The 25,052-nt window shown below is 47.4% G+C and overlaps 1 protein-coding gene across 1 annotated transcript in view; it reads right to left on the bottom strand.

The window, feature by feature from the left end:
• Positions 1-25,052, bottom strand: part of cacna1ib (calcium voltage-gated channel subunit alpha1 Ib) — a 103,389-nt gene that overhangs the window by 46,716 nt on the left and 31,621 nt on the right. Inside the window, exons 4-16 of the mRNA XM_019861719.1 lie at positions 24,638-24,771; positions 16,322-16,419; positions 12,501-12,660; positions 11,756-12,098; positions 11,589-11,681; positions 10,748-11,069; positions 9,710-10,005; positions 6,267-6,418; positions 2,912-3,097; positions 2,162-2,279; positions 1,460-1,615; positions 1,290-1,377; positions 965-1,137 (exon numbers count right to left, since the gene is read on the bottom strand). Coding sequence (XP_019717278.1) covers positions 965-1,137; positions 1,290-1,377; positions 1,460-1,615; positions 2,162-2,279; positions 2,912-3,097; positions 6,267-6,418; positions 9,710-10,005; positions 10,748-11,069; positions 11,589-11,681; positions 11,756-12,098; positions 12,501-12,660; positions 16,322-16,419; positions 24,638-24,771 — 2,319 coding nt within the window. The remainder of the gene's footprint in view (positions 1-964; positions 1,138-1,289; positions 1,378-1,459; positions 1,616-2,161; positions 2,280-2,911; positions 3,098-6,266; positions 6,419-9,709; positions 10,006-10,747; positions 11,070-11,588; positions 11,682-11,755; positions 12,099-12,500; positions 12,661-16,321; positions 16,420-24,637; positions 24,772-25,052) is intronic.

Raw genomic sequence — 25,052 nt, 5'->3', positions numbered from 1 at the left:
CCCCTGCTTTATTATGGCGCACCTGCAGAATGGGATGTGGAGGTGATCTGGAATGTTCCTCCTTGACTCCCGTTCTGTATCACCCAATTAGTCTTTGTTTTTCTCCGTTTCTTGGAGGGGTTGTGTCTGCTTCGTTGCACCCTCTTCTAGTTGTATTCTGTTCTGTTCTATTCCCCACACGTAATTGCACCACCCCCCCCACCACCACCACCACCACCACAAGACTCGACATTTTGCCTTGCATTCATCCATAGAGCTAATGACAATTGTGCCAAATTCCCAATTACGTATTTGGCGTGATCATCCCACGACCCCCGAGTGGATGTCAACAGCATCGGGAGCGTTTCAGCCTAATTAGCATCACGTGCGATCCAATCTTACTTGACTTCATTGGATGACGGGCGTGGCCTCACGCATCATCAATCAGTGTCTGACCTTCCGCGCGGCAGACAGGCGGGCACATAACCGACGCTAACTGAGGTTGCGCCGCGTGTCGCGATGCGGCTGCGTTCCCACCGGTCCAGGCGAGTGTCAGGTGAAGTTTAATTAACGACGAGCGGCTGCTTCCCTCCAAACTGACTCTCACATTTAATCGTCCATAATTCACTAGCAAAGTCCGGGAGGCTTTCGGTGGCCCATGCTTTAGTTGAACTGGAAATCACTTTGGGACAAAAGGCAGGAGAGAGGTCATTTTAACTTGTCCCTTTGTGTTTTTAGAACTGATCTTGGCACCACCCCTTCAACGTCATCGGGTGATTGTGGATTTTGTGTCCCCCCCCCGATTGAGGACTTTCCATTCAAATGTGATGAAAAAACAAAAAACAAACACAACTTTTTTGGAACAGAGGCAGTACCGTAGGAATCAACTTGAGCATCCCAAAAGTATCATGAGAACTGATGTAAACTAGCTGTGCTAGCTTAAACGTGCTCCATGTTGTGTCACGTAATGGCTGGATGAATTTACCAGCGAGAGGGAGCGTCTCTCCAAGCTCCCCCTGCCCCCGCCGCTAATCACGCTGCTGTTTCGGGACTCGCCGGTGAAGCTCCGCCTCTTGGAAGAGTGGGAACCCCCTCGGGAACCTGCGAGGGCGCCCAGCTCCAGGTGGCCATTGGGCGTCAAGGTGCAGATCCTGGGGTCTGGGGAAAAAAAAAAAAACGTTCTTGGACGTTCTGAGTATTTCGATGATGTTTTGTTTTATGGTGTCGAAAGAGTGCAAAGAATAAAAACAAAGGGTGGCGAATTGTGTGTGAATGCTTTTTGCCATTCACATCAATAACGAAAACCTCACCTGACAACTGTATGGAGTCGTGCTTCTCGCTCTCGTCAAAGTTGGAGGAGGAGCGGTCGTCGTCGGAGTACGAGCGATTGGCGTCGCCCTGGTCAACACACGAGGAAGCGAAGAGGAGAGTTGTTGGCTACGCGGGGGTTTCTGACGATCTAACCGTGAAGCCGCCTCACCTCTGCCTGAAAGCCTTCCACCAAGATGGCCACCAGCAGGTTGAAGAGGACGTAATTCCCGAAGGTCATCAGGGCCACAAAGTAGAGGGCGGCCAGCGGCGACGTGGCTGCCATGCCGTTGTACAAGACCACATTCCAGTCCTCCTGAGTCAGGATCTACAACAAGTGTCCGCTAACTCGCTCGCTAACTCGCATGGATTTTGGATGCTAACTTTACACGCACTCGCAAACACATTTACTCAACAACAAAGTCACGGTCATCCATTCACTCACCCACTGGCCCACTTAGTAACTCACTCATTGGCTCATTCATTAAATCACTCACTGGGTAAGTCATTCATTCATTCATTCATTCACTCACCCACCGGCTAGCTAAGTCACACATTCAGTCACTCACTCAGTTATTCCCACAGTCGCTAACCAGCTCACTCATTCACTCACTCATTATGTGTCAACCAAAAGACGAAATAATTCTATCACTCACTCACTCACTCACTCACTCACTCACTCACTCACTCACTCACTCACTCACTCACTCACTCAGTGGCTAACCAAGTCTTGCATTCAGCCACTCGTGGCCGAAAGGGCCCCGATTGTTTCATCAGACTCAGGCGTGTTTGCGCCGCCGTCGGCGTTGGCTGCGACCTGTTGGTGTCGCTAACGAAGCGACCCCCAGCGACCAGCCAGGGGCGACCGTCGTACCTGGAAGACGGTGACGATGGCCCACAGCAGCGAGTCAAAGTTCTTCCTGTCCGGCACCGTGTCCCCCGTCTCCGTCTTCAGGCTAAACTTGCAGCCAAAGATGTGCATTCCCAGAATACTAAGGCACAAAAAGAGCGGCGTTCATCAAGACACCGTCCGCTCCCCTGTGCGGTTTCTCGTCAGGCCCTCGGGCCGCCGTCGCCGCCGCCCGGGCGCCTGCTCTCCCCTTGTCGCCCTTGGAGTGTCTGCTCGATAAAGCGTGACGCACGGCCTCCGGTGTCTGCTGCCGCTTTCGTTGTATCCGATGCTAATTGTCCGCCACGGTGATCCCGCAAGGCCGCCTTGGCGGCGAGTTAAAAACAAAAATACTCCACGCATAATAGCGGCTGGCAGAAAACACTTGAAATGGTGAGGGGGAGCGTGTCTGATGGTATTTGCGGGCGAGAGACGAACATGCACTTGAATGACCAAAGTATTGACGAGCCCATTTCACACAATTGGAGCAACTTAGCAATTGAAGGCCCCGACACCAAAACGGAAGGCTGCTTCATAACCAACCAACTAACCGACTAACCTTCATTAATCCATCCATCCATTTTCTAATCCGCTTTATCATTTATTATTTATTTAAATACAGTCGAGTATAGAATACATGTTGCATCCGGAGCCCTCTGACTTCTGCCTAGCAACAAGTGATCCACGTTCAGGGCTCTCTCCCCAAACTCAGAGAATGCAATAGATGTGCCATACCTGAAGATGAAAATGAAGAGCATGAGCAGCATGCAGAAGGTGGCCACGTTGTCCATGGTCTTCATGAGGACCACCAGCTGTCTCCTCAGGGCCGGCATGAACCTGACAAGCTTGAGGACCCGCAGGAGACGGAAGGTCCGCAGCACCGACAGCCCGCCGTCAGACTGGCCAACGATCTCGCACACGCTGAGGGTGCAAAGCGGAGGACGGAGAAAAAAAAAAGTCTAGACATCATCTCGATTGCAATTCTTGCAGAAAAAAAAAAAAAGACATCATCTCGATTGCAATTCTTGCGACGAGCCGACAATTGAAGGTGTAGTAATTTTTGCGGTATTTTTTGAGGGAAGGATTTCAGATAGGGCACCGACTGAGGCAGGGCGGTAATGTTGTGTCAGTGCATGTACAAGTTTCGATCACGGGGCCAGACTGAAAAAAAAAGAAGATCGTGCATCTCTGGTATTGTTCAAGGGGCCGGGCAAAATGCGGAGACAGGCCGTCGTTTGTGCCAAAAAGTGAGCGCGTTTAGTGTCCCTGAAACCGGGGGGGGGGCTATCCCGAACCTTTGAAATCTGCAAAGCAAAGCGCGTCGAGCGATGGACATTCGAGGCAGGTGCTGCTCTTCTTCCCCGTTTATCCGGTGGCCATCAAAGACTCCGCCTCCTTCATCGCCACAATGGCGCTTACGTACACATTAGCGAGCACACTGAGGCGGGGGCGGGGGGGAAAATTGAAGAGAAAGCGGCCATACAGAAGCGCCGAAGGGTGCGCGGCGGCACGGCGGCCTCATTTGATCTCGCCGAGCTTTTGCGGGTGGGAGTGGGGGGCTTTCATGTCTTTGATGGCGGGCGCCCACCGAATGAATGGCGGCAAACAGGAAACGCATGAGAAGCACCTGAAGCCTGACAAAAGACCAAAAGGGGTGTTTTGACGCTCTGGCATTCAAACAGTTGACAAGCAGGTGGAGCTCAGGCAGCGAAAAAAAACCAAAACAAAACAAAAACAGATGCAAGCGTTTTACCGCTTCCCGCGTCGGCGCTTCAGAATGTTTGTCTTGGTCTGGTTTCAAATGAAGGTTTCAAGAAAAGATGAGAGTTTGGTCATCTAAGTTTGATACACCAACAAAGATTTGGTCATTTGGCTTCAAACCCTAATTTGAAAACCAAAGCCCAATCCATTCATTCAAAACCATAACCCCGAGTGGACACGCTGACATTAGATTTCAACCTTAATTTGAAGCCATAAAGAAATAATAATCAATCAATCAATAAAACTCATAAAACTGACACCCTATTATTTGAAACCCTAATCTTGACTTTGAATGCTCATTTGAAAGCCTCACTCTAGTTTCAGTCCATAACTGTGGCTTGAAAGCGTAACTAGAAATCATAAACTTGGCTACAAGCCCTAATTTTCAACCTCACCCTGACTTGAAACCTCCATTTGATCTCATAACACTCGCGTCAAACCACAATTTGAAATTTTACCGCTGCTTTGAAAGCACGATTTGAATGTAAAGCCCGGGCTTGAAATGCTCGTTTGAAGCCCTAACCATGTCTAAGCCCCAACTCCATTTTTTTCAAACCCTAACCCGGCCTTGAAAACTCAAAACTTGTCTTTTCAGTCACAAACATTTTCTTAGAACCTTGACTCCGCCTTGTCACGCTCACCTGAAACCCAAACCTTGGTTTAAAACCCTAATTTGACACTCGTTTCAAACTCCAATGCGAAGCGGCAACTTTTGTTTCACATCCTAACTTGAAATCATCAAGATCGTTTCAAACCTTACTGCTTGCAACCTTCATTTGAAGCCTTGTTTGAAACCCGATGATTGACTTCAAGCCTTACCGACGCCCAAACCCTAATTTCAAACCCTAACCCTGTCTTCACGCTGTGATTCGAAATCCGATCCCAAGTTTGAAGCCTCCACACGACACGCCGCGTCACCGAGTCGTCACGATACGTTCGTGTTGCATCAAGCGACGACGCGGGACCGCGAAGACCTTACCTGATGATGACGATGATGCCGTCAAAGACGTTGTAGGGGTTCCTCAGGTAGTCGAAGGAGCCGAAGGCGGTGAGCTTGAGGATCATCTCCAGGGAGAACATGCTGGTGAACACGATGTTGCAGATCTCCAGAACGTTGGTCAGCTCCTCGGGCTGAGCGGGACAAACAAAAGGCCGCCTTCTCCGTTTCATCGCGGACTTCAAAAGCCGCGACGGTGTACGTTTTCGATTTGATGTGGTGGGGGGGCTATGGTGCTTGAAACTCGAACTGCTTTTCAAACCCTAACCTGAAAACCTCATCTGAACTTTAAACCCTGATCGGAGACCATCACCCTACCTTGAGGCCGTAATTGGGAAAAAACAAAATTGACACAAAATTTATAACCTGGAAAAAAAGAAAAGAATAAAATGCATTTCTGGAAACACTCTGGCCCTCTAAAATAACACGTCGTCATGCCGCAGGTTATTTTGGGATCTGGCGACTTTCTCGTGATGTGCATCAATGTGTGTTTGCTGACATTTGGACGGCGATAACCGCTCCATTTGCCCACACACAAATTCCACCACAGCCATCGGTGACGTTTCATCACAGGCGCCGCATTTACATGGGCGCCCGCGTGTGTTGCGACAGCGCTAATAAGAGCTTCGCTACGCTAGCCCACCAGTTTGGCTAACGGCTTTGTGTGACGGACTCATTAGGGGCAGACCTGGGATCGGATCTCAAGACCTCGCTGGTGCCGAACGATAACGAGCACACTGACGTGAGGGGGAATCGAGGGAGAGGTTGGACACGGCAAAGGCAAGGAAGGGAGCGCAGGCCTGAGCCCTGCCGTGAATAACAAAGATCTGAGAGTCATTCGGGAAATAAAAAGGTTTTTCATAGATTTTTCTTTTTTGAGACGTAGGCTTTGGCCTGATCACAAAAAACAGCAAATAGGTGAGTTGTAAAGCCCGGGCTTGAAATGCTCGTTTGAAGCCCTAACCATGTCTAAGCCCCAACTCCATTTTTTTCAAACCCTAACCCGGCCTTGAAAACTCAAAACTTGTCTTTTCAGTCACAAACATTTTCTTAGAACCTTGACTCCGCCTTGTCACGCTCACCTGAAACCCAAACCTTGGTTTAAAACCCTAATGCTTGCAACCTTCATTTGAAGCCTTGTTTGAAACCCGATGATTGACTTCAAGCCTTACCGACGCCCAAACCCTAATTTCAAACCCTAACCCTGTCTTCACGCTGTGATTCGAAATCCGATCCCAAGTTTGAAGCCTCCACACGACACGCCGCATCACCGAGTCGTCACGATACGTTCGTGTTGCATCAAGCGACGACGCGGGACCGCGAAGACCTTACCTGATGATGACGATGATGCCGTCAAAGACGTTGTAGGGGTTCCTCAGGTAGTCGAAGGAGCCGAAGGCGGTGAGCTTGAGGATCATCTCCAGGGAGAACATGCTGGTGAACACGATGTTGCAGATCTCCAGAACGTTGGTCAGCTCCTCGGGCTGAGCGGGACAAACAAAAGGCCGCCTTCTCCGTTTCATCGTGGACTTCAAAAGCCGCGACGGTGTACGTTTTCGATTTGATGTGGTGGGGGGGCTATGGTGCTTGAAACTCGAACTGCTTTTCAAACCCTAACCTGAAAACCTCATCTGAACTTTAAACCCTGATCGGAGACCATCACCCTACCTTGAGGCCGTAATTGGGAAAAAACAAAATTGACACAAAATTTATAACCTGGAAAAAAAGAAAAGAATAAAATGCATTTCTGGAAACACTCTGGCCCTCTAAAATAACACGTCGTCATGCCGCAGGTTATTTTGGGATCTGGCGACTTTCTCGTGATGTGCATCAATGTGTGTTTGCTGACATTTGGACGGCGATAACCGCTCCATTTGCCCACACACAAATTCCACCACAGCCATCGGTGACGTTTCATCACAGGCGCCGCATTTACATGGGCGCCCGCGTGTGTTGCGACAGCGCTAATAAGAGCTTCGCTACGCTAGCCCACCAGTTTGGCTAACGGCTTTGTGTGACGGACTCATTAGGGGCAGACCTGGGATCGGATCTCAAGACATCGCTGGTGCCGAACGATAACGAGCACACTGACGTGAGGGGGAATCGAGGGAGAGGTTGGACACGGCAAAGGCAAGGAAGGGAGCGCAGGCCTGAGCCCTGCCGTGAATAACAAAGATCTGAGAGTCATTCGGGAAATAAAAAGGTTTTTCATAGATTTTTCTTTTTTGAGACGTAGGCTTTGGCCTGATCACAAAAAACAGCGAATAGGTGAGGTTTTTTTTTTTTTCAGGATGGCGGATTTGTTCCCCATGAAAATAGACCGTGAGCCACATGTCGCTTCACTGACTTCAAGGGCAAATCTAACGCAAAGCGCAGTCTAACTGTGCGCGCGGGTGCCCTTTTCTTTCGTTTGCCATTTCGCTTGACCGTCAACATTCATCCCACCGGCTCGGCTCGCCATCCCGCTTTCGCTCGTGCTGCGAGCTCGTCACGCCGCCTTGTCCATTCTTCGGCTTGGCTGAAGAAGACTAAACGCGACTTGGAGGACACAACGGTTACGACAGGCAAGCGAATCGCGGGTCCGCAGCGCATAAAAAATTGCAAGGGCGGGAGCAAATCCCGGGGAGCGTTTGGCACACATAAGCGTGACATTTACACCGACTTCTTCCAGAATGTCATCACTGTTTTTAATATTGATCCCAAAAAGACAGGTCGCATATTTTAACTCGGCCATGGTCTTTTTTTTGGGAGGGTGTTCGGGGTGGGGGGGGGGCTGTTCAGAAAGTTAGTGGCTCACCCTGGAAATATGAGTCTGAGAAAAATATCATGTGAAATGTACAGATTCGTTATGCCCCCCGAGGTTCAACGGTGTTGTATGAGGCGGTCATACATGTATTCAATTTCACAGCCATAAAGGCCCGACAACAAAAAACGTAAATTACGATGTGGCCTATGACCCAAAAAAAAAAAAAAAAGAGTTTGCCGCCCCTGCTCTGAATTGTCCCGAGGTGTGTTTTGGAGCGCGAATGGTCGTTTGTCTCTGTTTGGCCTACGATTTGCTGGCAACGTCAATGGAGGTCGGCCCCGGCCTGCCGCGACCCTCATCGAAATTTGAGTGAGTGAATCGCGTCATCAATGAAGTGCACGATTCCATGGAAAGTGAATTTCCAAGCCAATCTGACAAGGAGGGCGACAAGCAACGAGACGGTGCTTCGGTCTCCACGGCGACGCAGATCGAGACTGCGATTCTCCAGTTCAAAGGCGCCCGACGCCAAGTTTGGGAGCGCGCGCTGTCGATGCTCGATGTCTTCCCCATTAGACCGAGGGGCGCTGCGCGATCGTCGCACTATTTTTAGCCGCCTCAGAGATGAGAGACGGGAGCGAGGGGGGGCACCGGCGTGGATCGAGCGCGGCAGATGTCGATAGAAAGACAAAAGCGGGCAAAAGGAAATGGGGGGGAGGGAATCACAAAAGTCACAGCAGCGCTGCCGGCCGAAGCAATTTAAAGGGTGAGCCAAGTCAGATTCGTGTGCATCATTTCTATTGTCGTGTTTACGTCTATTGTGCGAGGTGACAGTGATTCTGAAAAAGTGTCAAAGGAGTGCAACGGGCCGGAAATAAACACAACTGTGACCCGCGAGAGATGATGGTCAGCTTGTGATAAAAAAAAAAAGTTGCTGTTGGCTGATGCTAATTTCAGTCGTCACACATTCATTCAGCCATGTTTTTTTTTGGTTGTTTTTTTTTTTCACTAGTTATCTTCTGGGTGAAGCAAGGCAGCATATTTCATACACAACGGAACTCACCGTGCTTCACAAAACGACATTGAACGGCAAACAAATTCAAGACGGACGCTGAAAAGCACGTCAGAGTTCCAAAAATGCGGGATTTGTACAAGATAATAACTTCATGTTTTGGGTGCGATAAGTCGATGAATCTGTCATCTGAATTCATTTGAGTTTTTGCCAAATATCAAAATCTGTCGGGCCCAATCAGAACCCCGAAAACTAACCCCAAACCCGACCCCAACCTGACCGCAAAACCGAAACGTACACCAGCCAAACCCCGTCCCTCACCTCAAACTTAACCCAGGCTCAGACTAAAATCGAAGCGTAGCCCGACGGTTACTCCTTGTAACGTGCCAATCAAAAGTCAACGTTGTGTCCCAGACAAAGTGTCCCGTAAAAGCGGTCGTATCCGGGGAGTTCAAAAAGCACCAAAACCAATTCGAGCAAGCGCACTTAAAGTGTGTCAGTAGGGCAGGAGGATGGAAGACGGCGAGGTAGTGAAAAAGAAAGTGTGGCACACGCTTTTGAAATCAAAGAGAATTCATGAATGGGAAATGGATGCCAGCGAGCGCTGCAATAAGCGGCAACGGGGAAAGCGCCGGCGTGTTGTGGCTCAATCGTGACGGCCCCAGCAGCGGAGTCGTCACCATTTTAGTTTTTTGTGGCCACACGCGCCCGTTGTAAAGTCGGGTCCAAAAATATGATAAAACACGGACACAATTCTCTTCCCTCGGGGGCTGAAACACCACCGCAATGGATTTGACATGACAAAGACGAGATGTGCTTAAACGGCAGACTTTCACCTTTGGTGTGAGAATATTTATAAAAATCATGGGGGGAAAAAAGTAGCTTTAAAAAGATCAAAGTTCTGCATTTTTACAGATTTTTTTTGCTGTAAAAAAAGTTTTTTTTGTTTTTTTTTTTTAAATGAAGCAGACATGTCCATTTTGGAGTAGTCAATTGTCAATGTGACGGCGAAGCGCCCACCTGCTGGTGATGCTCGATGCCCATGCTGATGGTGTTGATGAGGATGGCCATCATGATGCCTCTATTGAAGTACTTGCTCTCCACGATGCCCCACAGCTTCATCCTGGTGTCGTACCACAGGCCGCCGCAGCGCTCGCCGCAGTCCTCCAAGCCCCGCCGCCGTCCGACTTCCGCCTTGTCCGAGTCGCCGCCCCTGCCGCCGTCTGCAGCGTCTCCCTCGCCCGCGACGGGGTTGCGCCCGTCGCGGAGCGCCGGAGGAGCTCGCTCGGCTTTGTTATGATGGCGGCAAGGTGGGCCTGACGATTGACACAATGCATCAGAAATGAAATGAAAAAAAAAAAAAAAAAAAAAAATCCTCCCCCCAGCACCCCCCCCAAAAAAAAAATCCCCAAATGTATACGCAATCAGAAATGGAACCATTTTCATTGAATTGCATCACATTTTATCTAAAAAACATTTTTTCCTCATAATACAGGTATGTGACTTTTTCTCCCCGCCCTCCACAAAAATATACTGGATATATTTTATCTTATTTCCATGAAAAAAATAAATCTCAATTTTTCCCTCAAAATGTATGAGAATTTCTCAAATATGTATATATATATAGGGCATTATTTTTTAAAATAGATTATTTCTAGGAAATATTCTATGTAAAAAAATATTGGAAATAAATGAAATAAAAACCGAAACCACGCTCTTTTAAAAAAAATCTTTCTTGAACACGTCTGTTCACAATGGAACGCTACCCAAGGAAGCTTAACTTCCTTGTGTAGAAGCAAGGCGAGAGGAGTCAAGTGGTGCATTCAAGTGCGCTCAGTTTGTTCGAGAACCGAAATTCGGTCGTCATCCGAGGCATAAAAAACTCGAATCGAAAACCGATTTGGTCGTGAACAGAGACGTTCGAAAACCGAGGTTTGACTGTATATAAAAATCTAAAATCCCAAATGTTTGCTCTCAATCGATGCATTTTTTTTCCTCTCGAAGTTTGGCAACGTGATGAAAAACGGGCCGCGGAGAACAGCATGTTGTGGCACTGACCGGGCGGCAAAGGGGCAGGGCCATTGGCCTTGCGCTCCCTGGCGTCGGCCGCGCGCCGGCCCCTGCCGACGCCGCGGAATCCCCGGGGCTTGCCGCGCAGGGCGTTGAAGAGGGCGAGGGTCTGTCGGCGAGCCTTGCGGATGACGTGGCAGAGGAGCTGGAAGAGTTCCTCGTAGCAGTCGCCGGGCTCGCTGGCCAGCGTGGACGAGGACGAGCAGCGCGCTCGCTGCTCCTGCATCAGCTGGTGCTCGCGCTGCTTGGTCTCCGAGAACTGCGTGGCGATCACCACCAGGCACAGGTTGATCATGAAGAACGAGCCCACCTTGGAGAGTGACGCAGGACAGAAAAAGTCCACACGCCCTGAAAGCTCCGACTTTGCGATATTTCCAGATCGCGACTTTTTGTCTTTTTTCTTTTCAGGCACGTGCACACACTGTGGTGCTCGAGCACCTGTCCCTTTTTCTCTGCTGCCCTTCTTTTTTTCCCTTCTTTGACTGCATCATAAACGTGTCTCATTTCAACAGAAACGTCTCCCAATAATAGGTGTTGATCGTGATAAAAATAAAAACGCTTCTCTGAGAAATCAATACAAATCCCCAAATGCAATCAACCTTATTATGGGGGCACGCTAAGCAGTGCGTATGTAAAAATCGGATTTATTGTCTGCGTGCATGCGTGATGAATATCCAGGCAATCTTCCTCTGTGCTTGCCTGGCCCCACGAGTGATGTCATGCATATGATGCGTCACGGTGACGGCTGCTGGGACCCGCCGACTCGCTTTGGCGAGTCGATCGAGACAAAGGAAAGCTGCATACGGAAGTGCCCCTTGTTTGAACTCACGATAATGAGCAGGATGAAGTAGATGAAGTTGTAGAAGGAATGCGCATCCATCACGTAGTACATAATCTCCACCCAGCCCTCCAGCGTGATCACCTGCACACGCACACACGTCAACACACGTGAGCGCGCGTTTCGACACGCCAATCCTCCCCCCAGCGCGCCGCTACCTGGAAGATGACGATCCAGGCGTAGGCGATGTTGTCAAAGTTGATAGCTCCCTTGTGCGGGTTGCTGAATCCGGTGTGACATCTGGTGTAGTACTGGTTCCAGTTGACGCACAGGCCCGACGTGGCGGCGCTGCCGTTGGGCGGGGGCTCCGCGCCAAGGCCCAGCGAGCGGCGGTAGAGCACGTCGTCCTTATCGAGGCAGCACGCGCGACCCCCCTCGCGCCTGGACGGCACGTCCCGACACGACATGATGCCGTTGTCCATGGGCAGGGAACAGATGAATGGACGCTCGTCGTCCTCGTCGGCCATGTAGTAGGGACGCGGCAGGCGGATGCCCGTCGTCCTGAGAGAAAGTGGGCCCCCCCAAATGGGACTTTTATGACCCAATGCCACACTTAAAGACCGTCAGGCAGTTTTTGTCCTGGTTCTGCACCTTCCCTCCCAAGGACGACAAATGCTACGCTATCTTGTCTTTTACAAGATTATTTTCCAAGGTTATTTGGGGACGGCCAAATTCTGTGCATGGATTTAGTGTCGGAAAACTGTGATTGAAATTCATGTCCACATTTCAACTCATGCCCATTTCAACCTCTCATAATATGAAAACAAGCACACCCATATTTGGTGCATGGTGCAATAGTTTGCATCGCTTATGACTGACGAGATTCTGACACTCCGAGAAACTACACACACACACACACACACACACACACACACACACACACACACACACACACACGCTCACAGCGTGAAGTTCTCCTCCGGGTAGCAGCGGTTCCTCAGGAGCCCCGCCCACAGCTGCACGCCGATGATGCCGAAGATGAAGAAGACGAAGAAGCAGAGCAGCAGTACGTTCCCCAGCATTGGCAGTGTGTCCAGCAGCAAATTGACCAGGATGCGCATGCCTACAAAACATAACGCACACGACTATCCTCAGGAGACCCACCAAAAAAAAAAAAAAAAAAAAAACACTAAAGAAGCCAAAGGACACAGAAGGTCTGCCATTTTGGTGAACGAAAACCATTCTTCGGTCATTTTGGCCATTTGTGTTGATATCCGAGGGAGAGTTTTGCACTCGCTTTCGCTAATTCAGCCAGTTTCACTAAATAATATGAAATTTGGTGTTCATTTCTTGTCATGAGTTTGACCAGCAAAAAAAGACACAGGAAGTCTGCTATTTGGCTATTTTAGGGTGACTTGCCAGCTTAACCTCCAAAAATGTTTGCCTTGTTGTTTGGTAGGGTTATTCGTCTCGAATGCAACCACAAAAAGCTCTCAAGAAAGCAAACCTGGAAAGACAGCAGGGAAAGTCTGCTATTTTCTTTGAATGTGAGCATTTTGGGCTTACTTACCAGCATTACCACGCAAATTTAGGCTTGGTAGCACACACCCCCCCCTAAACATTTAGAAAATTCAGCCTCTGAAGCCTGTTTCACTTATCACCATAAACTTTGGTCGACTTGTCCATCATGAACAGACCCACAAAAAAGTCTCAAGAAGCAGATGGAGAAAATCTGCCATTTTGGTTGAAAGCTATCAGTCTAATTTCATTTTGGACAATTTTCCAGAGATCAAAGACAAACCCCTCATAGAGGGTTTTTTTTTTTTTTTTGTCCAATCGCATCTGAATTGGCCCCACGTAGAATAAATAGACAGATTGATGACCCGAAATTGTGAAACATGAGCACTTGTCACTGCGTGCGGATGGCGCACAAAGGCAAAGATTAAACGAATCTTTTGCTCTGACCTTTTCATACAAGTGCCGTATTATCATAATGATTTGATCAATCTCTAATCTCCTGGCTAACTGTGATCCCGCGGTCCATTACTTTGTGTCTGAGATCCTCCAGGGAACCAAAGCGGCTTCCATGCGCACGCTAATCGGATACAGTTTGCATTTCGCTGACTAATCACAGCGCTAATGGACACACAGCGGCCACTAGGGGATGAATGATGAAAGAGCGTTTGGGCATGAAGAGGCAAAAGAGCCCTGAATGCAATATTTGAATCATTTATGTTTGAAAAATGGCTGAGGGACGTGGCCGCCTTCTCGCCACGATTTCAAATGAATACGCAACGAGTGATACAGTACAATTTATGAATGTGGGTTCAAAATGTATCCCTAGTTTCATCGAAACAAAAAAATAAAAATAAGAATTAAAAAAACGTGCATGTGTCGAAGCCCTGATGTGAAATGAGATTAAACCTATTACAAACCCGAGTGTTATTCAAATAAACTCATTTGAATAAACCAAAGGGGCAAAGGAGCTCAGAAGCGGGAAAAACGACAACGGGCCGCTCATATCCTTCCTCCCCAGGGGCGATTATGGGTAACGTAGTAAGCAGGTCCAACTGCATTTAAACCGCAGCCGCTGGGAACCGGCTTCCATTAGCGTCCCCACATGGCACGTTATTCTTCGATCTGCAGTGTTCGGTGTTGATTGCGACGCTGCCAGTGGTCCGGCCGCGCCGGCCGCCGCGTGCTCGCATTGGCAAAAAAAAAAGCGCTGAGACCGAATTATCCCCGAGATAAGATCCGTGCTAAATTGCCCCAAATAAATGAGAGCATTGCTTTATTTTTGCCGCCAGATAAAACGACGTTAGTAGTAGATTTTGCAGATGAAAGCACTATTGCCTATGACAAATCTTAGCTAGCATGCTAATGCTGCGAAGGATGGCCTGTCCAAAGGTGAATATTCAGAAAAGATCATTTCAGGGAATACCTGGTCAGGAAAAATGTGGTCCGAAACGTGAAAATGTCAGCATTGAACCAAAGTGGCACATGATTCTTTGCAATTGCCAACCAAAGCAATTGAGACCAATCAACCTTTTTCATCTTGATACAAAGGTTTCTCATCGTCCCCTTTCTCTACTCGGTAATGGTCACAGATTAGATAAAGGAAGTCATTTTGGAAGACTTTGAGGTCGTTGATCAGACAGAAAACTGCAATAAAACAAAAAAACAGCGTCACTGCGTCTCACTTAAGCTCAGCGCGAGTGAGACGCACGGAGAATAAAAGCAATCTGATTATTGCCACGCATGAAGAATAACAGCAATGTGATTGGGAGCTTTCCGTGTCACCGTCGGGCCAATGAAAACGCTTCAGCCGCGCTTGGAATGATGAGCAGATTTGGTGTGGATTAGATGAACTCCACGCGCACACTTTGAATTGGAAATTCAGTCCCCAGAGCCCAGTTTTGCTCACAACCTGAAATTTAGCCGGCATGTCTGTCATGACTAAACCTACCCCCCAAAAAAATCTCAAGTTGCAATCTTGAGAAAAGACACAGGAAGGTGTCCATTTTGGTTTGAAGCGACCATTGTAGGCTTGCTTTGGTCATCATTCTTGGAGTCTTTACAAGACAAACTGCCCCTGACATTTTTTGGAACGACTTAAATTGTGAAACATTGGATTTTTGGTTGTTGTGTTTGGATGAGTTGAGATGACACCCCCCTAAAATATTGCTTGTTTGTCTGGTGGTTGAGAAAATTCAGCCCAAAATCCACTTTCAGTGAGCTACACGAAATTTGGGAGGCACGCCGATCAAGAATAAACCAACAAAAAAGTGTGAAACATCCAATGGCAAAAAACTCAATCAGTCAGATTAAAACCAGCTGTCTTACAAGCGCCATTTGATGAGACTTATTTTGGTTTTGTCCTGATTTACACGTCCTGTTTACTCGAATGGCTCCTATTCAGCTCACTCCAGACACTCGTAGCGTTTTCATTTCCACCTGTTCTCGACAGTCCCGTTCCTTGTGTCTCACCACCGCTCCCTCCAGCTACTTGTGTCCCGTCCAGGTGTGCCTCGTTGTCTCAACTGCTTTCACGCAGTCTCGGTTGTAAATCAAAATGGCCGACTGTCTGTGTGTTTGAGACTTTTTTTTTTCTTTTTAAATGGGTCAACTCACGATAGACAAGCCTAGCAAGTTACATATTGCAATCTCTCAACTTAGGCGGAGTTTTCCAAACATCCTTCGCATGCGAGGCGGACGAGGACGAGAACACGGCGCATCAGAGAAGCATCATTTTGGGGATTGGCCCAGGCGGGTGACGATGCGAGGCGGACGAGGACGAGAACACGGCGCATCAACAAGCCGTTCGACTCCCAAATGATTTCCATCCAAACGACTGTTGCGCACAAGTGTTCTCCTCGACGTGCACCGAGACAACAAGTCGTCAATATCGGCGCCGATTTGCATGCGCGACTGATGGCGCGTTTGCCTCCGAGGCATTGCTGGATGTCGGTTCAGGCAACGGCGGGTTCATCGTGGCTTGACGCCGCGGTGGAATAATTAAGCGCAACGAGGAACGAATGAGGCGAGAAACAATTCTCGACACCACGTCATGCTCGTTCACACACTCAGCCGCCTTGCGATTGAGAAGGGTCTATTTTGGGGATTGGCCCAAGCGGGTGACATCCCAAAAAAATGCTGAAGACAACTGCATTCCAAAAGTGAAGACTGCAATAATGGGTCCGGCGCCACGGACAGCGGCCGCCCGAGCGGCTGACCTCGGGGTGCTGCCGCGAGCGATTTGCAACGACGGCTTCCTTGCGACTCACTTGGCACTCTGTTGATGGCTTTGAGCGGCCGCAGGACTCGCACCGTCCTGATGGCCGTGAAGTTGATGTTCTGCAGGTCCAGCGAGTACTCCACCATGCTGAAAGAAGATCACAGGCGCGCATGTGCACACGGTCAATTTTTCTTGGCATGCTGTCAGAAAAATTCTTCATATCGGGTAAGTGGAAATACTGGATGCAAAATAGATGCTGCAAAAAAAAAAAAAAAACCTGGAACGTTTGCGTATTTTAATGTGAATCTGAAAATGATGGATTTTTTTTTTTTTGTAAATTGCCTCAAATTTTGGTCTCGTTGCATACAGATATCTCTTTTTTGCGAAAAATATGCAAAGGTTGACATTGGTTATTCTCTTGATGTCACGTCTTTGATGAGTTCGTCTTATCGGTCTTTTCAAGCACGGCCAAACAGTCTTCATTTGTGATGCGATATCGTCAAAGACGGCGAAAAACTCAACTCAACTGTATTTCTTGAGCACTTTCAAACAGCCATCGCTGCATACAAAGTGCTGTACGTGGAGCAACTAACTTATACAATCGTAAAGCAACAAATTGGTAACAAAAACAAAAAAACGAGAGCTTTCTATTTGGCAATCGTCTTTCATGTGGAAATCAATCCCAAAAACCAAATGAATATTTATTCATTTATTTTTGGACTTGGAAAATTTGGAAATAGAAGCAGTCAACAAGTTTGTGAAACGCAAAAAGAGGTGGCGTCAAAGCGCAAACGATCACAATACATTTTGTAAACGGTCAAAGCACATGAAAAAGCAATTTGTTCATTGTCCAAAATAGAACATCAAGTCAAGCCAATTCAAAGAAACGGATGTCGTTTTTGGACTCAATAGCCCAAAATGATCAAGAAAGCATTAAAATATCTTTGGCACTAAAACATTTTGTTTTGTTGGCCAATGTTTTTTTTTTTGTTTTGTTTTTTTTACATTTCCAGAATTCTTTGTTTTGCCCCGACTTCCTGGCCCATTTTGGACCCTCTTATCGGGCACAAATTCACTTTTAACACACCTCAAACACCAGAGAGGACAATCTTAGAAGCCATATAAGAGCACCTGCACCACCAAAACATATTGTCGGCATTTTTTTTGCACAATTGTAATCATTCATTTTTTAGGTTTGTTGACGACACTCTTCCCCGTGGTGCGTCAAATATACAATCGATATTTAATTTCACTTTGACTGGAAGTACATTTTACACCGGTGCCCCATTTCTGTCCGTTTGCGACCACGAGAAAAGATCGCGGAGGGATACGGGCGTCATCTCAACTTCCAGATGAAAAGGGGAAGAACCCGGCGAGATGATCGAGTGCAATAAAATGACGGCAATGAAGTCAGACGGAGCGAGTTTGGGAGATAATTACCGGGCTGGAGACAAGAGCGCGAGCTCTGGCGCATCCACGAAGAAGAAGAATCCTGAGCTCACGTGGAGGTTGGGTGTCAAGATGTCAGAAACCCACACAAGCGTATTGAAATTAAAAAGCGGGGAAAATCGCCCTTGCACAGCCAATTTCCAATCAAGTGGAAAATTGGCCAATGCGTTTCCAGAACAAAAAAAAAACAAAAAAAAAAACGTCAAAGCATTCTTGGAGTTTGAACTTGTGATCGAGAACTTCAGAATGGTTTGACGGGTCACGGTTGAAGCTCCTCGCAACCTGTGAGGTGACTCTACCCCGGATTAGGACAAAGCTTGTCAAAGTTCGCCAAGCGTCAAAAATCCAGGTTGGAGTTCACCGAGTTCTAAAGAGGCGACGTTGCCGCCGTGAGCGGTCATGCAAGTGAGAAAAGGAGAGGCACGGCAGCTTGATTTCGACAGCACATTTCGTACACGAGATAACTCAATGTGCTTCGCAAGAGCAGAGCAAGGCAAAGAAAACAAAAGTGGCTTACAAAATCGTATCCTGCCATCATGTAACATGTAAAGAGAAAACTTTAAAAACAGTCATGTCAAAGTGAAGAAAAGTGGGTTTCCAAAATAAAAGATAAAAATGATTTGGCATTTTTTGAAGGACATTAAAGGCGGGGAAATAAAAAAAATTAAAAAAAACGTTTTTTAACGTGCATTTAAAAGCGTTTAAACTCAGGGCTTGACTTCACTTCTGTTGCCAGCTTATCAAATTTGTGCGCAGCAGAACAGCTTAGGTGCGACTTCACCATGTTTACTTTGAACTCTGGGCTCCAAGTCGGCGGAAATCTATTCTCAAAAATTTTCAATCTATTCTACAGCCAATCGGGAGCCACCTTTAGCTTTCGGGCCAGACTAATATGGTTTGATCTCTTTGTCGTGGTCAGAACCCGAGCTGCGGCTGTTTGATGCTCTTTTGAGGGAGTCCAGTAAGAAGTCCGTAACAATCATCAAGCCTACTGGCGGTAAAAGCGTGGACAAGTGTCTCCTGGTCTGCCAAATTTTATGTTGATCCTCCCGCAGTGTGCGAACACTTTGAAAATATTCAATGAAGCATTGATCTATTCCCCCCCCCCCCGACATAATTTGAGGCTGAAAGTGGAGACTTTATAAACATTGCGTTGACAATAAGTGACGCCAGCCTAGAAACAACAATCGGGTGCCGAGAAATGGAAAGATTGAAATTTTACATTGTAGCGATTGAACATTTTTTTTGGACTGTGCATTTGCAATGTTTTAGATGTGTGTGTGTGTGTGTGTGTGTGTGTGTGTGTGCATGCGTGCGTGCGTGTGTACAAATTGTATTCAGCATAAAAATGGATGTTTGTTTTTCGGATGCCCTGAGATAGCCTTGGCCACCCCATGCCCCACCCGAACATCAAAGTCTAGCTCCGCCACTGCACATGGCATCTTCCGCATCAGCATGAGTTGAGCATCACGCAAACTAGCCGAAAATGAGAACCCCCCCCTCCCCCTCCCCACCCCCTTTCAGCAATTAGAAAAACACGTGGCTTCTTTCTTGCATGTGGATTTGGCCTCTCGAGGGGGCCGCTCTTCCTTCCGTGTTTACTTTTCTCGTCGCCGCAAGTCGGCCCCGCGGACGATTCCCCCGGGGGCGGGGGGGCGCTCTGGAGCGGAACGGCGGCGCTCGCGGCGCACGCTGACGATTTGTGTTTGTGTAACTTGCGAGTGTAACTCCAGTCGAAGTAGAGCGCAAGTTGAAAAGCGTTCGACTGGGTCATGTGATCTCCTGCTAACTTACTGGATAAACTCTTTGACTTGCAGTCTTTTAAGCATTCACTATGACAGCCTAAAAAAAAAATCAACCACATAAGTGTGGCGTCACTTAGTCATAAATCAAATGACAACAAAAAATTTGCGGACACACGCGCGGACTGCACTTAAGGGCGATTTATGTGCTCGCCATGATGCGCATTGCTCACATCGACAAACAAACATTAACTTTTATCATTAGCGTCAAATGTCTTTGCGTTTGACATCAGGCAAAATGCGTTAAAGGCTGCGAACGCCCCACGCAGCCGGCCATGGAAATACATATCGCTTATCCTCGAGCCCATCACGGCCGCCTAATTGCGGCAAATAACCTGAAACGTCGATTAGCGGCCTCATTTTGTGCCAATGGAAACCATTTCCATGAATTCTTAAAACAAGATGAATGGACGCTGCCGTCGCTGTCCCACGAGCGGAAGTCGGGTTGCTCTCTTTTCCCGTTCTTTTGTCATCAGCAGTAGAATTTAGAATTTGACCACATTTGACCAAAACACACGTCGGTTTCGGACCACGGGGAGGAAGAAAATGAACTTTTTGTGAAAAGAAAAATGTCCCGGGCTAATGTTTGATTATTTTTGTGACACCTCAAAACAACAAACCAAGAGAGAGTTGTAATGACGAATTATTATTCATTCATTCATTCAAATTGCGGCAAATAACCTGAAACGTCGATTAGCGGCCTCATTTTGTGCCAATGGAAACCATTTCCATGAATTCTTAAAACAAGATGAATGGACGCTGCCGTCGCTGTCCCACGAGCGGAAGTCGGGTTGCTCTCTTTTCCCGTTCTTTTGTCATCAGCAGTAGAATTTAGAATTTGACCACATTTGACCAAAACACACGTCGGTTTCGGACCACGGGGAGGAAGAAAATGAACTTTTTGTGAAAAGAAAAATGTCCCGGGCTAATGTTTGATTAGTTGACGTGCTAACCACTGGACTACCGGGCCGCCACGAATTATTATTTTGTTTTTTTTTTACGGACAGAGAGCAGGAGGGACACTGACTCATCGCGTGGCATGCCATTCTCTATGAAGTGCATCATCTTTTCTCGCGATCGCGACTCACCCCTCCACGGCCAACCACTTTCTTTGTATTTTATAATCGTCATAACTATATTCTCATGCGCGCTGATTTTTTATATATTCTTTTTAAACTCTAGCCTCATTTTTCATCACATGGTCTATTTGTATTGTCCACGCTGACAGCAACGGCGAATATATGGCATGACCGATCACTGTACAGCAATTTTATGAAAAGTCGACGTTGTGCCAAATGTTTTTCTGCTTGCTGTGGACTTCACTTTGTGGATTCTTTCAAATTCACTTTCTTTCTATTTTGCATGGTAAGAACTGGTGACGGACGCCATCGCATTCATGACCCGTACCCTTCCCCGTCTGCATGCGACTGTGGATGTGCCCCAGACGTTTTTCTTTTGTTCTTTTTTGTGGATTCTTTCCATTCGTTCTGGTCACGGGCACCTTGCACGCTAAAACATCAACAAGGAAACTAACGAGGGTTCAAGACGCTTGACACCCAACGACTGGCGCGCAGATGCTAAGCAGATTTTAATCACTGGGAGCATCTCTCCAGACACTCGCTATTAACTCAGTGACCTCACGCATCATTCAACCATTACGCTGATTAATTTTAGTAGACGCACACACAAACCCGCGCGCGCACACACACACACACACACACACACACACACACACACACACACACACACACACACACACACACACGTGTCACGGAGCGATCCATAAACTCTGTACAAAGATGGCGGAAGTGACGCAACAGCAAACAGTGTGGCAGCCGCTTCCCGCCTCGAAGAATGCGGAGTCGCTTCTCGTTGTTTAATTAACAATTCTAGATGTTTGTTTTTTTTTTTTTTATATTTATTTTGAAAAAACTGGCAAAGCACTGCAATGGTGAGGAATTACAGTACAGTGGTACCTCTACTTACAAACATCTCTTCATATGAAATTTTCAAGTTACGAAACGCCTCAACAGGAAAATCTTGCCTCTTGTTACGAAAGAAATTTCAGGTTACGAAAGGTAAAAATACAGCGTGGGTTGCTAATCGCAGCTCCGGGTTTCCTGAACGCATCATCATACTTCGAGCTGCTCTGCCATTGGCTACTACCGAGCATCTTCCTGGCATCCCATTGGCTAAGAGGGACCTCTATCGAATGCGTGTAGATCGATAAATAGATCGAGATGTGTCGACGCTGCGTCCTCGTCGTTTGCCCCTCGGGCCATGAGGTGTTCTGATCGTTTGACATCAATGTGAAATCACCCAGAAAAAGTCGGGCGATCGCTCACTATGCTGAAGTTTGCCTCGGACATTTTTCGAAGGATTGTTCAAAGCCAACAAAAGCAAATGCCCTTAGATCAGTTCTTTACAACACGCCAGGCAAAAACCACTTCAGAGAGAGAAAAAGAGGGCAAAAAACAATAACGATGCAGTGACACGATTCTGTTTTTTACATGATGCACAATTCTCATTTATTGTGCAATAATCGAATTTAAACATGTAGTTGTTACATATTTTGATGCATTTTTATGCTTCATAAAACATTTAGGTCTGAATATTGGGGGGGCTTGGAACGGATTAGGGCATTTACATGGAAAACGCGTCTCGACTTACTCTACTTTTGTATTAAACGTATTAATTTCGGAATTAGAGGTACCCCTGTCCTGTGTTGAGCCTAATCGGGCCACACGCAATGCATTCTTGCGAAAAAGGATTTTTTTTCAAAAACTCAGCTCCCTTTTAACCACGAAGCAAACACTTAAAACATGAGAATATATTGCAATTAGTTATTTTGTGTCCATAACTTGAGAAAAACTGCAGACACACACCGCAATTAAACACACGTCCACGGAAGACGATGCTACTTGGCCGGGGAGTCACGCTTGGCGGCATTCAAGATGCCGTCGTGCCTTTTCCAGGGAAAAGCCGTTTCACGGCGGCACGCGCGTTCTCACGCACTCAACACACCGAGTTGCACGTGCGCACACTTGCCGCTTTCGCTAATCCGTTTCCCGCAGCTCGCCAAGTTCCCGGGGGGCTTTTTATCGCGCCGCAGCCGTCCTCGCCGTGCCGCTACGCCGGTCGCATGCGGCCGACTCGGGTGTAATTGGCGCCAACACCTCTGCCGCGCGCGATCGGAGGGGGGAAGATGCGGCCAAACTCGGGGAACAGGGTTGGAAGAAGCAAGATGGAAGGAAGATGTTCGTCAGAGGACATTCTTCGGACTGGGGACCGGAACATGGCGCGAACGACAAGGATCGAACGTCACACACACACTCACCAAGACTCGTCCGTCAGTGAAGTTGGCGAGGCTCACATTTGGTGACCGCCAGAAAAAAACCCTACTTTTTTAGAAGACACCTGCAAATAGCTGTTTTGAGCCAAAATGGCGGACTTCCTGGCTCTTTTCATACATGATCAAAACGTTTCTGTTTCAGTTTTTTTCAGTGATGAATAATCGAAACTCACTTCCACGCTTGACTCGCGCGACAATGAAAATGAACATTTTCACGATTTAGCATCACACATCTGCGTGCTCTGTCAAAATGGTCAAAATCAGACAGAACTTCCTTGGGAGGCAGCCCTGTGCTACAGTGGTTAGCGCGTCGACCTCACAGTGCTGCGGTACCGGGTTCGATTCCTGTGTGCCGTTTGCATGTTCTCCCCGTGCCTGCGTGGGTTTTCTCTGGGTACTCCAGTTTCCTCCCACATTCCAAAAACATGCACGGCAGGCTGATTGAAAACTCTAAATTGTCCCGCGGTGTGAGGATAAAGCAGATTAGAAAATGGATGAATAGATTATTCCTCCTGAATGGATGCGAGGAAAGGGCTAAAATCAGCCAATGATGTGTGGTCACTTTGAGCCAAAATGTTCTGCTTAATCTGATTTTGAAGACATGGCTTCTTGAGACTTTCTTTGGCGGGGCGACTCGTGCTAAATACAGTGTGCCTACCACATTTCATGCTAAGCTAACTTTTGGAGCCTGGATTTCCAACGATTCAGCGGGTCACGTTCGTCTTGCGGTGGATCTCATGTGATTGCGTGGCTAATGAAGTGGCGGGTGAGCGGCTGTCGACGTGGATGTCGCGGTGCTTTCGACGCTGATGTCGCTGAATTGCCGCCGCGTCCTAAAGGTCAGCGTCCAAAGAGAAATGATGCTCACGCGCTAATCTACTTTATCAAGGTGCTTTGCCATAAAACAAGCCTGAATTTAAAGGCTCATAAAACCATGGTGACATTTCTTCAACTTTGCATTTTATGACGCCGTTGAATTAAACATGAACTTTTGAATTCGTTTAAAAGGCAGCGACGCGCACGTTTCATTGTTACGCCCGGTTGTCACGGAGCGGTCGGCTCAAGCTGTTCCGCCGCACCTGGCGCGAGATTCATTAAGTCGGCGGCACAAAGCATGCTGGGTAATCAACGCCGACCAACGCTACCGTTAGGCCGTCATTGTCGGCCAAGCAGCAAGTGTCAAGCCGATCGCGGTAATATGGCGCTAATATTGAATATCTAGTTAAGTGAAAGCACAAATTCAATTAAACGGATGAATCATCAAATTGAACCGGCGTGCTCTACACACACACACGCAACGATTGAAAACTCACAACAGTTAGCAATGAAGAGTCCCCCCGTCTGCCTCGCAGATGCCGTTCAAAAATTGGTATTAAGAGGACAGATTCTCTCGGGCAATTTTATCAAAGACAAAAAAAAAAAAAATCAGGAGTAATCATCAAAATGAGCCATCAATGGTTCATTCAAAGCAACATGGCAGATTTGCGGTGTCTTTTTTTTTTGTGGGTCTACTCATGGGGGATATACCTCCCAAATTTCATGCTGCCAAGTGAAACTGGCCACCGGGGCTCATTTTTGACAACCGAAGCCTCTTATTCGTTTCCTTTTTTTCGCAGATCGTCAATACGCTGCTTCGCCTCGGCTCAAATGATGCAAATTCAAACGTTTGGCAATTTAGCATCGTCTAGTTGTCCACATTGCGAACAGACTCTAGAATTGGAGGCAAAATCATGTCGGCTCTTAATATTTCGGCCTTCCTTACCCTGCCATGACAATGAAGAAGTCCAGGCGGTTCCACGTGTCGCCGAGGTAACAACGCCGGCCGAAGATTCCCAGCGCCACCATCTTGATCACCATCTCCAAGGCGAAGAAAATGTAGATGAAGGCGTCAAAAGCCTGCCCGGGTCACAAAAACAAAACATCTTGCGCTCATCATCACAACCAGAACTAACGAAATTCATTCAAACCAACTTCATGAAAACAAAAAAAACACAACAAAAAAAAAAACATTCAAAATGGAAAACCCTGGTAGCATGCGACGCTAATGGATATCAAGTCAAGTTGGTTCCTTGTTATTTTTTACTTTGCCTCGTGTCAATCAAATCAGCCCCCCCCCCCCCACTCCAACTCTAAATGGAGCAGAAAATCATTTGCTAGCGTGCTAATCAGATAAGCTC

Source organism: Hippocampus comes, unplaced genomic scaffold, assembly GCF_001891065.2.
Source record: "Hippocampus comes isolate QL1 unplaced genomic scaffold, H_comes_QL1_v1.1 scaffold7, whole genome shotgun sequence".
NCBI lineage: Eukaryota > Metazoa > Chordata > Actinopteri > Syngnathiformes > Syngnathidae > Hippocampus > Hippocampus comes.
Note: the sequence above shows the minus strand (reverse complement) of the source record. Positions and strands in the feature narration are given on the sequence as shown.